Source organism: Lampetra planeri, chromosome 8, assembly GCF_965212315.1.
Source record: "Lampetra planeri chromosome 8, kcLamPlan1.2.h2, whole genome shotgun sequence".
Lineage (NCBI taxonomy): Eukaryota > Metazoa > Chordata > Hyperoartia > Petromyzontiformes > Petromyzontidae > Lampetra > Lampetra planeri.
The window spans coordinates 6397465-6411215 of NC_136114.1; the positions used below are offsets into that span (position 1 = coordinate 6397465).

Genomic DNA, 13751 nt, shown 5'->3' on the forward strand with positions numbered 1-13751 from the left:
CGTAGGTGTATACCTCCTCCTGCATGTGGCTCTGCCGGCCTGAGTATTTGCTCGCTCACTGAAAGCAAAATGCGGGGGTCGTTGTGTCTGTGTGTTGGTTCGTGAGCGGGAGCAGCGAGCGAGCGAGCGAGCGCGTGCGAGGCACTGGGGCCCGCACTACAACAAGGAGCAGTGCGCCCGAGCACTTTGGCACACACCAACGAGACACACGAACTGGGCCCCGGCGTCGCTAACGAGCCCTCGGAAGGGACGGGAGACGAGCGAGCGCGGTGCTACCGTGCGCGAGGTGGGTGGCGCCGAGGGGCTGGTAAGCGACACCATCTCCTGGATGGCGAGGCGCAGCTTGAGCCGGTGCAGCGGGTTCGAGATGCCGATCTCGCGCTGGATCTCGGTGTCCGACAGCGCCGACATGATGGCGCCGCTCTTGACGTTGGCACGGCACGCGGCCACGTACCACGCCGGCATGCCCACCCACAGCTGAAACACACGTGCACACGCACACATAGGGACAATAACCACGGCCTTGCTGGCCTGATGCCGAGCCACTTGCTCTGTTGTTAGGATCCTCGCCATGCTCACAGAAAGGAGAGGATGAATATTGAGAGGTGGGGGGTGGGGGGAGGGTAACACGACGTGATATTGTTGACTGTCTGTGGAGAGGATTAGGGGTGTTGTGACACTGCAGTTCGCATATGTTCTACAGTCCACAGTGCGCCTTTTTGTTAACAATGTAATGATCTGCAAGGTTAAAATTCATTATTATTATGTTTCTTGTTGCCACTAAATTCAAGGTGTGTGGGAGGTGGGCGTGGGGGATGCAGTGCCCGGATTCAAAATTGGTGAAGAGGATAGTTTCTGAGCTCATGTATTTGGCTCTGCAAGGTGGCCGGCTAGTTCAGAGGTCAGCGTGCAGAGCTTGCAATTCTGCGACCCTGGGTTCAAATCAAGGCAATGTCCCCCTGACCAAGTGCAGCAACTTGTTGGTCTTAGGCTGAACACCAGTGACTGCACAAAAACGCATCATATTTTCAATTAAATTTTGTACATCATTAAAAAAAAATTCCAGCTCTATGACAACAAAAATGATCAGTTTGACGATCGTGCGATGACCATTACTCTTTGTGGCAGGGAGGGTAGGAAAGTGCTTCCCCCTTTAGCGTGGACAAGTCATTTAAAAAATATAGATCAGAAGCAGTTCTGCGATATTTTTCTACAAAAGACCGTTCTGTGACATGGGGTGGGGATGCCCTGTCAAGAGTTCTGAACGAATTCCTTGTGTCTCGACACGGCTCCAGTGATAACACACTCGAAATAATAATTTGGGAACAATAAATATTTTAAAAAGGTCTTGGCTCTGGTCACCTCTGGTAATGGCACACCAAGAGGGCAAATGTCTCCTTTTTTCCTGCCGCCGGTATATACATTATGCTGGGAAGCACCCAAGCTATAAATTGAACCCGTGCAGATTACATCTGCAGCACCCCGAGCTGTCGATTTTATAGAATTAAAAAATATATTCACAAAAATGTAGTTGAACGTATTACATTCACCTCTTCATAAGCGTCCCTGGGATAGAATGCCACTTCATATCAAAACAAAATTTACTTTTTGCTGGTGCTTCAATAACACTTGGTCCTAAAGTTTAAATTTCCTGGGTTTCATTGGCTAGTATGTTATATTGGAAAAACTATAAATCTAAATGCAAATAAATTCAAATATGTCAGACGTTTTTTGAGAATATCCATGAAAACCAAACTATAAAAATGTATTATCATAATTGCAAATCCTCGAGAGGGCATGTGAAATAGATTTCTTACATAGACCGTAAGAAGTTTACCGACATCCATATTACACAAATCCTGCAGCTATAACGAATGAGCAATACACATTATTCAAGCATTCTCAAACGATTTTCTTTTCAAAAGAATTGCACAAACATGCTTAAAAGTAAAGGGTTCATTTCAACTTCAACTGAGATCCTACGTGATTTTAAAATAACACTGGACACGCGTGTAAAAAAAAAAAACATTTTTGAAATGCAGTGTGCTCATCGCAATAACATTCCCCCTGACAGCCGGTTAGAAACACATTCCTGCCCATAATAGAATGCCCCAAAAAAATCTTCAATTGCTTTTCCCTTGCAAAATTGTTTTTATATCTGTTCGTGAACATCGGCACTGATATAATACTGCCTTATCACCGAGTACTGCACAGAATATCCCACAGCTACGGGCCCTACGACACGCTGTGCCAGTACTTTAATTGTACAGAGGGGAGAGATAAAAATACAGATCAGTCGTGAAGCAATATTTTTGTCATCTCTTCGCTGCTGCTGGTGCCTAAAATACAATATGTATTTTTTTGACAACATAAACCAGTAAAATAACGAAATGTACATTGATAATATCTCAGGCGTACAATAAGTCATGTTAAGGGTTTATAGTAAAATAAACAAATGCAAACTCACCGAGCATTTTTACATTAGTGTGCTTGGGAAAACCATGTTGCACTTACTGTTTGTATAATGTACAGCCCATTGATAATCCACTGCTGGATGAAGGCCTCCCCATGGCCGTTTTGGGTCACGTTGATTTCCATTCCTCACCACGCTCATCAGTGCCGGTTGCTTATAGAGGAGTGCACCCAGGACCAGTTTGAACATCAATCGCCACTTGTGCTAGCCGTGGCTGGTAATCGAACACAGGCAGCATGGTTCATCGTGCAGTGTGCCAACCACTGCACCACGCATACTTAGGTAAATGCAAATAAATTGTATACTGATCAAGATTGGACTGTTATAAAAAACAGACTTGGTTGTAGCATATTCTTAGGTTTTTTCGGTAAAGTCACGTAGGTACTTCACCGAAAAAACCTAAGAATATGAATCCTTGCAGTCACGAAAGCTTCAAATCTAAAATTGGTTGTAGCAATGGCCTACCCAGGCCCTCACCTGAATATTAATCTGGTTATGGTGACCGACGGGATCCTGACAGACGGCTCTTATAGAGCACTCAAGAGCTGTTTTTATTCCATTATCTACACATGCGAAAAATCACATCATATTACAGAAATTATTTTCAGGAATCCTCCAAAAATTGAAGTTCTTAAAGGATTCTATAGTATCCCTTATGGACTTGTATATATGACTTCCACTCATACATACATTAATCAATTAATATTACTCAACAGAATACCTTTTCAAGATTTCATGAAATAAACAAAGCACTCCACTACATACTGTAAACGGGGCTAAATGATTCCGCAGTGCCACACTATAATCCCAACCATCTAAACTTCAGTGGCGAGTGGTACCTGAACCACCGGTCCGGGGACCCCATCCTTGACCAACTCACACTGACCAGCATGGTTAAGCATGTTCAAATAACCCTTACGACCCACAAAGTGTGGAATGACCTTCATCCTGTACGGACTACGTACTTTATAATGTATGTATGTTGAACGTCTTTCACGCTGTACGTAGCCAACCACACTAATCGGATAACTATTATTCATCGCATAACTATCATTTACTTTACATATTATATATGGCCAAGTGGTCACCAGATAAAGAAACACTGGATCCTGCTACGGAAAAGCGTAATTTCTATCTCCAACTCAGAAAACTGGTTTGGGCAGGGAGACATCTAACTTGAATGTGCGGTTAATATACTGTATTTACATATTTAACAAAGACAAAGACCCCCGTATAGCCTTAACAGACAGTTGGGGAAAGTGCTATGAGCAAGCACCTATGAAGGCTGGCATGGCACATGAGGGGGGGTGGGTGGTCAGCACCACGCCCAATCACCTTTGTCTCTCTGGTAGCGGTGTTTACACTTCGGGTCAAGTACTAATTTTAAGACCGAGTCGACCTAGGAGAGGCCCAGGGCTGGTTCAGACAATCGTAACTGACATTGACGGTGAACAGGAATCGAACTCGGATCACCAGGTTCATAGTGCAGTGCAATAACCAATGTGCTACTGTTCCCCATTACACACATATATATATACACACACACAGACACGCACAAAGATGGAGGAGACAATGTTTCAAGAAAAGAAAATTAAAATAGCAGTACTTGTATACCATTATGTATTGAGTGTGTCCAATGCAGTCCTTCAATATCTCCAAGAAGGCCGAATTGCAAGGCTATTTTAACGGGATTGCAACATCGTGATTTTTTCACGCTATTCAACTAAGGTTGAGAGTGTTAATGCATTATCCTCTGTCTGTAAGGATAAGCCGACTCACTTTTCACAAGAGTTAGAATGATGCATTTAACCTGTGTGTTCTCTAATGTGTACATGCATCTTCCTGTCTCTCAAAGTAATTGTAGGCGTGCACCACTCCACGTTTCTAAAAAAACACGTTTTCTTTCCTTTATTGGTGAATATCCATGTCACAGCAGGTCATATTAATCTGTACATTTAAAATAATACATCTGAGGACAAAGGCAAGTTCGACAGTGATATAGAATCCATGTGTGTGTGTGCGTGGTTTTGTGCCCTTGTTCACGTGGGGAATGGGTGGTGTTACCTCCAGCCAAGCCACAACAGTCTGCCCATCCCAGAGGGCAAAGGGCAGGCCCTGTCTCCGGGCCTCCTCCAGCAACTCGTGCCTGGACGCAGTGAACACAAGGGCGAGAGATCGATGTACAATTTGTAAGAGCAACGGGATGCAACAACGGTGTCACGGTTAGCACACTGGACTTGCAAATCCAAGAGGTCACACTGGTTCGATATCTTGACGAGGCAAATGAATGTGAGCATTTCTTCTAGATTTGAAGTTTTTGTGACTGCAAGGATTCATACTCTTAGTTCTTTCGGTAAAGTCACGTACGTAAAAAAATGAAGTTAAAATTAATACAAATAAAATAAATCCCCCCCCCCACCTCCCCAACCTCGGTCCACCCAGCAATAAAAATGGGTACACCACAGTGAGTCGATGGGCAGGTCACCATGGCGGGGTCGAGAATTGTGGTTACTTCCACCTCGTCTAAGAATAGTGGAAGACTAGACCGAATGCTTGATTGAGAGAACTGCCTCTTGTGAAGGATCCTTCCGCCGTGAGCGATGGGAGCAAGTAATCGGTGACTCCAGTCATAGCCACATGATAACATACAGGAGAGAAGCACAGTTGATGGCGGATGACGCAAATACATTAATGTGTTTGGCTCCGACCTGTAAAATGTACACCAATGTTGGGGTGGCATTTTCTGCGCCCAATTGATAGCATACGCGATAATAAGTAACCAAGACAGTGCCCTGCCATGTTAGCGTCATACCGGGGCATCTCATTCCAAACCCATTTCATACAGATAGGCTCAAGTGCCATTGAATTACATTTTGTCATTCATCAATGTGCATAACATAATGAGAAATATAAAACGCAATAATGAGACTGCTATTACATTAGATAATCTTCAAACTAATCTTTACACAATCTCTGTAAATTGTTTCATAGAGATTGGTAAACACAGTCTTTCGAAGAATATGCTTACGGATTGTGGAAGTTTTTTAATGAATAGAACAAAGACAAGGATTACAATTATTTGTAACTTTTAAGCATGTAAAGTTTCCATTATAACGCATTGTTAATCGTGAAAACAAATGTTTCAGAGTGAACGTGTTATTACTATACGCACATACGTCTGCTAAAATACAGGCACATTGCAATCTCCATTATTACTTTGATTATTGATGATCCTATTTAGTCAGGTCCAGTGAATGTAATTTTTTATCAAAATACGTGACACCATCCTGGGACAAATCTGCCACCCAGGAAAGCCTCACCGAGTCTCAAGCCGTGATCAAAAGCGTTCTGCAAAGTTTTCACAGTCGAGGTGATGTTGACCAAGTGTCGTCCCAATTGAGTCATTTTCAGTGGAGAGATCGGCTTACGCACAAGATAAAGATGACTTGTGTGCCTTTGCAGAACCATGACGGACACCAGGCAACATCAGGAGCACGTGACCCAGCAGTGTATAGAACACGACTAAACTACTAAGCTATAAACTATTTTTTATTATACCAGGCAAGGCCAACTGGAATATACATCTCTTTTTCAGAAGCGACTTGGCCACAAATGATAGCCCAATGAAGTGGCTTTATCACGTGGAAATTTGCGGAGGAAAAAACCGGAGGACCTGGAGAAAAATCCACACGACCACGGGGAGAACATGCAAACTCTCAATATACAGGTGTCACGGTGGGGATCGAACCCACGACCTCCTGTATACCAGGCAAGGTAGTTAACATCTCATCACCGTGTTCTCTCACGTAATTAAACGGCAAGGTTGATATTGTTTGCTGATACCACACGTATATAATAATGTTTAACTTTTTGCTCTTTTTATGTCCTTGGAAAAATGTGCTTAATTTAAAATAACCATTATTTTTTATCGATGAAGGCAGTAAAAGAAATAAGTTAAGTAAACATGGCACACTCTCTTACAAATTTAATATGCACTTCCACGAAGCTTAAATATTCGGGGGAAGGTTATTTCACTTGTGAGCTCTCTTATGAATGTTTGTACTCATTATCATGTAGTCGTTGAACTTCATTAAATGTGTGAAATATTAATTTGAAAGCCGACTTCTCCCTCCGATCTCCGAGTTACACATTTAGAAATGTATTCTCTTGTAACATCCAGTGTTTTTCAATCAGCAGAGACAAGCAACTATCAGCACGACTTTCTTTGATCTGGTGACACAAGTAAAATAAAGAATAGGCAAATCTGTATTGAGAAGTCTAATTATGTCAGCGTTTGACCTTGCAAATTGATGCGTGGGTCCTCCATAAGCTCCATTCATATTAAATCACGAGGGATTAAGTGAATGGTAAGATCACTGTTCTTCATAACAGCTTGCAAGGGCAATGAGACAAGCAGCTGGGCCTTTCATTTTAGATAAAGATTTATCGGCCTTAGGTAGTGCCGGTAATGTTATATTGATTAAAAAAATCCTACCCTCTATGCTGCTGTCCATATTGAACAGACTACCCGAAATCTTTTTGTAGTCGAGGCTGCGATCCGTCCAGTGATTTACCCATCACTCTCACGGGCAGCGCCAACAGCCCCGCGGCAGTTAAGAACACTGCGCAAGTTTTCAAATTATTAAACAAGTCTCGTGTCCATCAAAAGCCAAATGGGGGCCCATAAACGTAATTCAGAATGGACTCTCGCAGCTCCTCCCGCCCAGTCTCAGTAAATGAAACGCTGATGCCCGTACCTCTCTGGCCACACGGCTGGAATCATTAATTAGTGTCTGTGTTGAGGTTAAGTGTTGAGGTTAGCGCGCCGCGCTACGAAACCTGGCGACCCGAGTTAGATTCCTGCTCATGGCCAACACTGGTGACGATTATCTGAAAGGGTTCTTGGCACCCCCTAGGCCTACTCAGCCTCAAATAAGTACCTGGTGCAGATTGTAACCATCGCCACTATGGAAACAAACCTGGCCTTGGTGCTGCTCGCCACCCACACCCACGGGCGCCGTGTGTGTTGGCCTTCATAGGTGCTCGCTAACAATACTTGCCCCAATAGTCTAAGGCTATACGGGGGACATTTGTCTTAGTCTTTTATGCTTGTGCGAATGTGTCTGTGCATCTGCCTGCCTCATGGTTTCGCAGTGTGCTCGAAACAAGCAGTACGTACGATTGCTAACAGGTTCTGCGATGGGAAAAAAAACCCACAAGCGATTGGCTAGAACAAGTGATTGTTAGGTTTGCAAATGAACGTTAAGTTCCTGGTCACAGAAAATGATTGTGGAATTAGCACTCAATGTCTTCACTATAGCACAGTGCATTTGGGTTTAGGGTGGGCGCTGACATTTGCATTTCCTATACCTCGGTTAATGATAGAGAGCATTAGCAAGTTGCAGTTTTAATTTCAGCCACTAAATTAGACCAAACGATCTCACCATTTAATGTGATAGTTTTTTTTATGAGCAATGGACTGCTTTGCATTAATGTTGAACGAAAGGCCATGTCTGTAGATCTGAAAAGAACCTTTCCTTCGTGGCAACAAGATGGAATTCACAATAGGAACCGTGAGATGTTTCACGGTCACATATTAATAAAATAATAAAACAAATTAACGACGTCATTTTTGGCCCTGAACATATAAAAAAAAATCCAAGTTACTTTGACTTTCTTTTTGTCAGGCGTGAACACCGTTTTAGCACTAAAGTAGAAGCTTGAAACATTTTCAATGTTTCACTTGCTTTATAAAGATTGTGAGAACATGATTTGAATGCATGTCATTGGAATAAAAATGCGTTTGGCAAACATGGTTGCTTACGCGTGAAACAAAATGCTCAGTTTGGTAAATTAACAGAGCAGTTACAAGTTTTACTTTTAACAATTAATAAAAAGAATTGTGCTGGGTATTCTGGTGTGGCATATTATTTCCATTTCTGAAAACACACCCAAAGCACATTTCCAGAAAGTGATATCTATTTCAAGGCACAGTGACGAGGCACTCTACCCGATAGACAGAGGCGATAACACCTCCAGGATTATACTTTAATTTAATAATTCCACAAGCGCGAATACTTTATTAGTAGATGCCCAGATTGTGTGTGGAATGTCTTTATAGATGGGGCAGTCACTAGAGCTGGGAAAATCTCATGGTACGCAGTGTTGAATCACAATTTGAGGTTTTAAAATCGCATATGATTCCGAACAATATTATGGGAAAGGTGGAATCATTGATTTGTGGGAGGGCCTGGCTGCATGGGGCCTGGCGTGGCTTTCAGGCAAGAATGGAGAACCCATGGGGGCTGGTGGGCTTAATGCTATCACCGTGGAAACGTATGATCAATTCCTATGTAATAAGCCACTGAAATGTATTGCACAGGAATTGGCCATACATTTAAATGGCCAATGCCAATGTAATACTTAGAAACTTTTTATTTAGCAATTACCAATGGAAACATATGGAAAATTCATATGTAGCATGCTTCAAGAGTGATCATGCTCGGTATCATGGTGAATACAATCCTGCCATTATTGACCAGAATCACCAGTGAAACATATTTCTGATAGCTGTGTGCCAGCAATTGGCATGATTCCACCCCGATTCCAGCATGGTATAAAGGGCAACACGAGCGGAGTGCTGGTGGAACTTTGATGGCCGAGTGGAGGCCGGCCCAGGCACAGTCCTTACACCCATGCCAAAGGCACGACTGGGAGACACAAGACAGCTAAACCTGGGCCGTACACAGAGAAACATATGTGTAGAGCCATGGCCGTAGCCTAGCATCTACATGGGGCAGATATGTAAATACACTTAACATTAAACACAGCAAGTAAAGTGTATAATTATAAGGCATGCCCAACTGTTTTGCAACCGATTCATCGTACCATCTGTTGATATTATGGCTTCTTGTGTTTTTCGATGTGTGATGCTCACAGCTTACCGATGATTAATCTTTCCATATTGCTGTAAATCAGTTTTCTTGATTGCAAGGCCCGCAGGCCACTGGGAGCCCCTGGTGGCCTTTAGTGCAGCCCCTGACGTGTGGCCCCCGACAATACACACCACATGATAAGACCCCCGTCGTGCTGCTGTCAAACCCCAATGCTTTCAATCAAATGTGTAGCGGCCCTCACACTGATGTCTCAATCGGCGAAAGTGGCCGCCCTCTGAAAATTACTCAAGAACACTGATGTAAATAATGGTTTCACTCTGTTAGTGCCAATTATATTAGGCATTCGTGAGCACACGCAATCTGACAACGGCCGAGCATCTGAATGCGAATTTAATGCGAAATCAAAAGTAAGTATCTCCCTGCTAAGACAAGCATGAGATGTTCATCTCCAGTGGTGGCTTCGAGCCAGTGGTGGAAATTCTACATTCCTATGGTATGATGAGTATATCCTCAACGAGAAGGCAATTTGTAGCTCGCACAATATTTCGCAAATATAAAGGGTCGTAACTATGAGGCGCACAGCCAAGCTTCGTGTCATTTGAAAGCCAGGCGAATGAGGTGGGGCCTTTAAGTGTCTCTTAAAAGTAGGAGTAGATTGAATGCTGCGAATGTGAAGCGGGATAGAAAAAAAGGATGTACTTAAACTCAATAGTTGCCACACATCACATGCCAAATCATAGAAATGCAGCTACAAAAGCCCATAAAAGGCATGGCTGGATAAAATATGTGTGAGGCTTAATAACACAGTAGTGTTATGCGAAAATGTTAGGGAATTATTTTTGGAAATTCCTGGCTTATCAAAAACTGAAGCGTGAGACTAAGCATCTCGTTGCATGGCTAGCAAAAGAGCCCGATGTGATTCACTGTTGCACCCTATCAGTCATGTCAGCGTTGATTCACAGGGTGAATTTGTGTTACCCTATGAACCTCACTCATGCCAATCGATAATTAAGACGGCAAAAACACACTGGTGGGTCAACAAGTCGAACAAAATCATTGAGGCTTACACGTTAACAGAAACATATAACATATTGTTCGAGGTTGAGACGGTGTTGGTGTTGTGCTAATGCCCAGATAAGTGTACTTTACTGCTAAGGTCGTCATAGTTTAGCAATCAAACCTTTAGGACGGAGCAGTTCAATCATCAATTCGGGCTCTAATTCCCAGCTCAAGTCTATTGCTTAATTAGTATTTGTTAGCAAATTTGTAACATTTTCACAAGTCTTTGTTTGCTACTAAACGAAAAAAAAAATTAAGATAAAAATAGAAAATAGGCTAGTAAAATTGCCAAGTGCAGAGAGGTGCTTACTTGACAGGTGATACACATAAACATCAAAGCATGAAACGGAATTAAATATTATTAAACAGATGTTATATTTCATAATGAGTTCATACCAGTTCTGCAGAGCTGCATCCAATTTAAAGAAAACCATATTTTATATGTATAGAGGCCTCCACTGTGTATAAAATCACCCAAAGGTTATAATGACCAGTAGCAATGTCAAAATGACCTCTCAAAATGTTTTTCACAAGTGACTGTGAACAGATTTCAAGGAATAAAATTGATTTTTGGGAGTTTTTTTCTGCGCGCGATTGAAAATCGTATTGTTCCATGACCTCTAACCTGAACTTTTTTTTCTGAAGTCTGAAATCAATAATATTCACTTCTTCAATAGTTGAGTAAAACTATTATATGATTACCTAAGCTTAAAAACAATACACTGGAATGCAGTGTATTGTTCTGTTTTATATTTCTAAATATTGTTGACGTCATTTATTTAATTGCTGTTTCGATTTTTTTTCCCACAATCGGGAGCCTGTTACTTGCTATAGGTTTTGTTTTACTGTTTGGTCTCTTTATATTTTACCCAGGTCTCCTTTGAAGAGGAGACATCTGCTCTCAACGAGCTTTTACTTGCTTTAAAGAAAGACGAGCAATCACGTTCATCTTCATGTCCACAATGGGATGTGATGACAGATGCTGGGGCACAATAAGGCTTGACAAGCAGACTTGAGCGTGTCAAAAATACTTTCACTTCCAATGTCTCAACAGCAATTACTGGATAGTGAATATCGTACAAATTTAATTCCGAGTAAACGCATGCACTTGTACCTTACTTTGTAACGTGATAAAGGCGGAGCCCTGCACTCCCTTGCTCACGTCACTGCTGGCAGAATGGCCTACACTAGAAGGAATTCTGGAGAACCTCTCTAGAGGGTGGAAGTAGCCACACTTTACCCCACCACACACCAATTGCCGATTGACTAACTGTGCTGTGAACCCATTTACTGTACGGGGGGGGGAGGAATTTAAGGAACTTGCCCAATTGTTGCAACAGGAGAACGAAACAGTAACCTCTAGATTTACAACAAAAACTCAACACATTTATCTAAAACACTTCCTTAAAATAGAAAAATGTATAATCGGTGATTTTTTGTTTACCCTAAAACTCACCAATTATATTTTCAATATTATTGTATATTTATTATATATGTAATCGTGCTTTTATGTGCTATGAAGGGCCACTGCCCGACACATAAATATAACATGTATATATTTGTTCTATTTTAAAGCAGTGCCATTGGCGAATGTATTGATTTTGTTGTTGTTGTTATGTGAGCTTGTGCGCTGCTGCCATCACCAAACAATCTGGATTGCAAGTCCACTGTGCTAATCATTATACCACCGCAGACTAATACACACATATACTTGAACCTTATTTTATATTACACCTATACTTATTACCAGCTGAGACTAGGAGGAAATGCAAGGAATGCTACAGAAAGGGGTGGAGGTACAAATCTGTAAACATCTCAAAATAAATCGGTGATTATCAAACAGAAACCACGTGCCATAATATAACTAACGTTCAAGATTTGGAATATATTACATTTGCAGAAAATATCCACGGGCATAATTACAACAATTTATAATTTCATTTAAATAATTAAGTGGCTGTACAGCGTAGTGGCTAACGACACAAATCACATTATTCGCAAGGCTTGGCCACCGAGTGCTTCAGTCATATCTCAAACTCCAAATCTGAAAATGAACTGCATTCAGTGAAGCACTGATCTTATGCACATTATTTATGGTCACTAAAGCAGGGAGGGGGGGCAATGAATGTCATCGGTGTTCCCCTGGAAATCAAACTATCGATTTTATACAAACTGCCACAGAGCATGTACACTGGACTACTTGGTACCAATGCCATGTCGCATATAACACGTTCTACATATGTATACATAAGTGTCATGAGAACTAGTGTGGTTGTCCTACAATACTGTTAAATCTAAGTAGGGACTGGCACACACCAACAGAATGTGGACTAACACGACAAAGCTGAACACAGCCTAATGCCGATGGTCAAAAAAACCGGGAAACCGCTTTGACACGTGCGACTTTTTCTATCAACACTGAACGCTGGCACTAAGAGATGTGAACTGGCTGACTGAATGGCAGGGCTCCTGTGAGGTTCCACTCACTTTTTCTTGAGTCTCCGGTCCCGTTCCGCTTGGGTGCCCAACTTTGCGAGGCCAACGCCCTCCGGAGAGCCTCCCTCGCCTTCAGCCGAACCCCCTGCGACAGAGAAAGAGAGTCCCCATTTTCCCCCTGTAGGTTGTCGCGGTTGTGCCGTTTGTTTGGGTTGATGTTTTGCTCCGAGTGCTCGGAGCAGCGTCTTCAGGAAGTAAAAACTCCCGGCACGTGGAGGAGGTGGAGCAATAACTTCGGACACCAGGCCGGGCAACACGAGGCCCAGCCACAAAAACATGACAGCGAGCTAAATGTTCACTTTGGTATTCGTCAACTGACGCACCTTACAACACAGCTTACAGAGGCATCACTAAGTGTAGCAAATATGGGTTCTGATGCTCTAATATAATGCATGTTATAATGTGGTTTCTCACCGAAATTATAATTGTTGCCCCGTATTAAACAAGGCGAAAACTCAGTAATATTCGTTATCATTCATGAAAAGGATATCTGGGTTTTATAAGTATGGGTGTTTTCTTTTTACAAGAATTGCGAATTAATCAGCCAATTTATGATTTTAACCATGATACTAATAAGCAATGGATTAGCCTATTGAATATTGACTTCACTGTCTCTATAGACAAGTTTGCACTTGGATAATTCCCAGTGGGAGTTAGACTCTAAAAGTCTGAAATAAAACCTAGCCACCAAACTTGATTAGCAGTGCGATTATGGGGCTACAAAGTAACACCAAAGAATAGGACTAAAGATGAGTGTATAGCATTCTAAGGTCATGGCGTTATGGTGTGCATACAGAACACGTGTTTTCATCCTCACATTTTGCACA

At 42.2% G+C, this 13751-nt stretch overlaps 1 protein-coding gene across 2 annotated transcripts in view; it reads right to left on the minus strand.

Annotated features, from left to right (window-relative positions):
- Positions 1–13751, minus strand: part of PPFIA2 (PPFI scaffold protein A2) — a 352145-nt gene that overhangs the window by 45151 nt on the left and 293243 nt on the right. For both annotated transcript variants that reach the window (XM_078596795.1, XM_078596794.1), the window contains exons 19-21: positions 12916–13009; positions 4538–4619; positions 277–477 (exon numbers count right to left, since the gene is read on the minus strand). In XM_078596795.1, coding sequence (XP_078452921.1) covers positions 277–477; positions 4538–4619; positions 12916–13009 — 377 coding nt within the window. The remainder of the gene's footprint in view (positions 1–276; positions 478–4537; positions 4620–12915; positions 13010–13751) is intronic.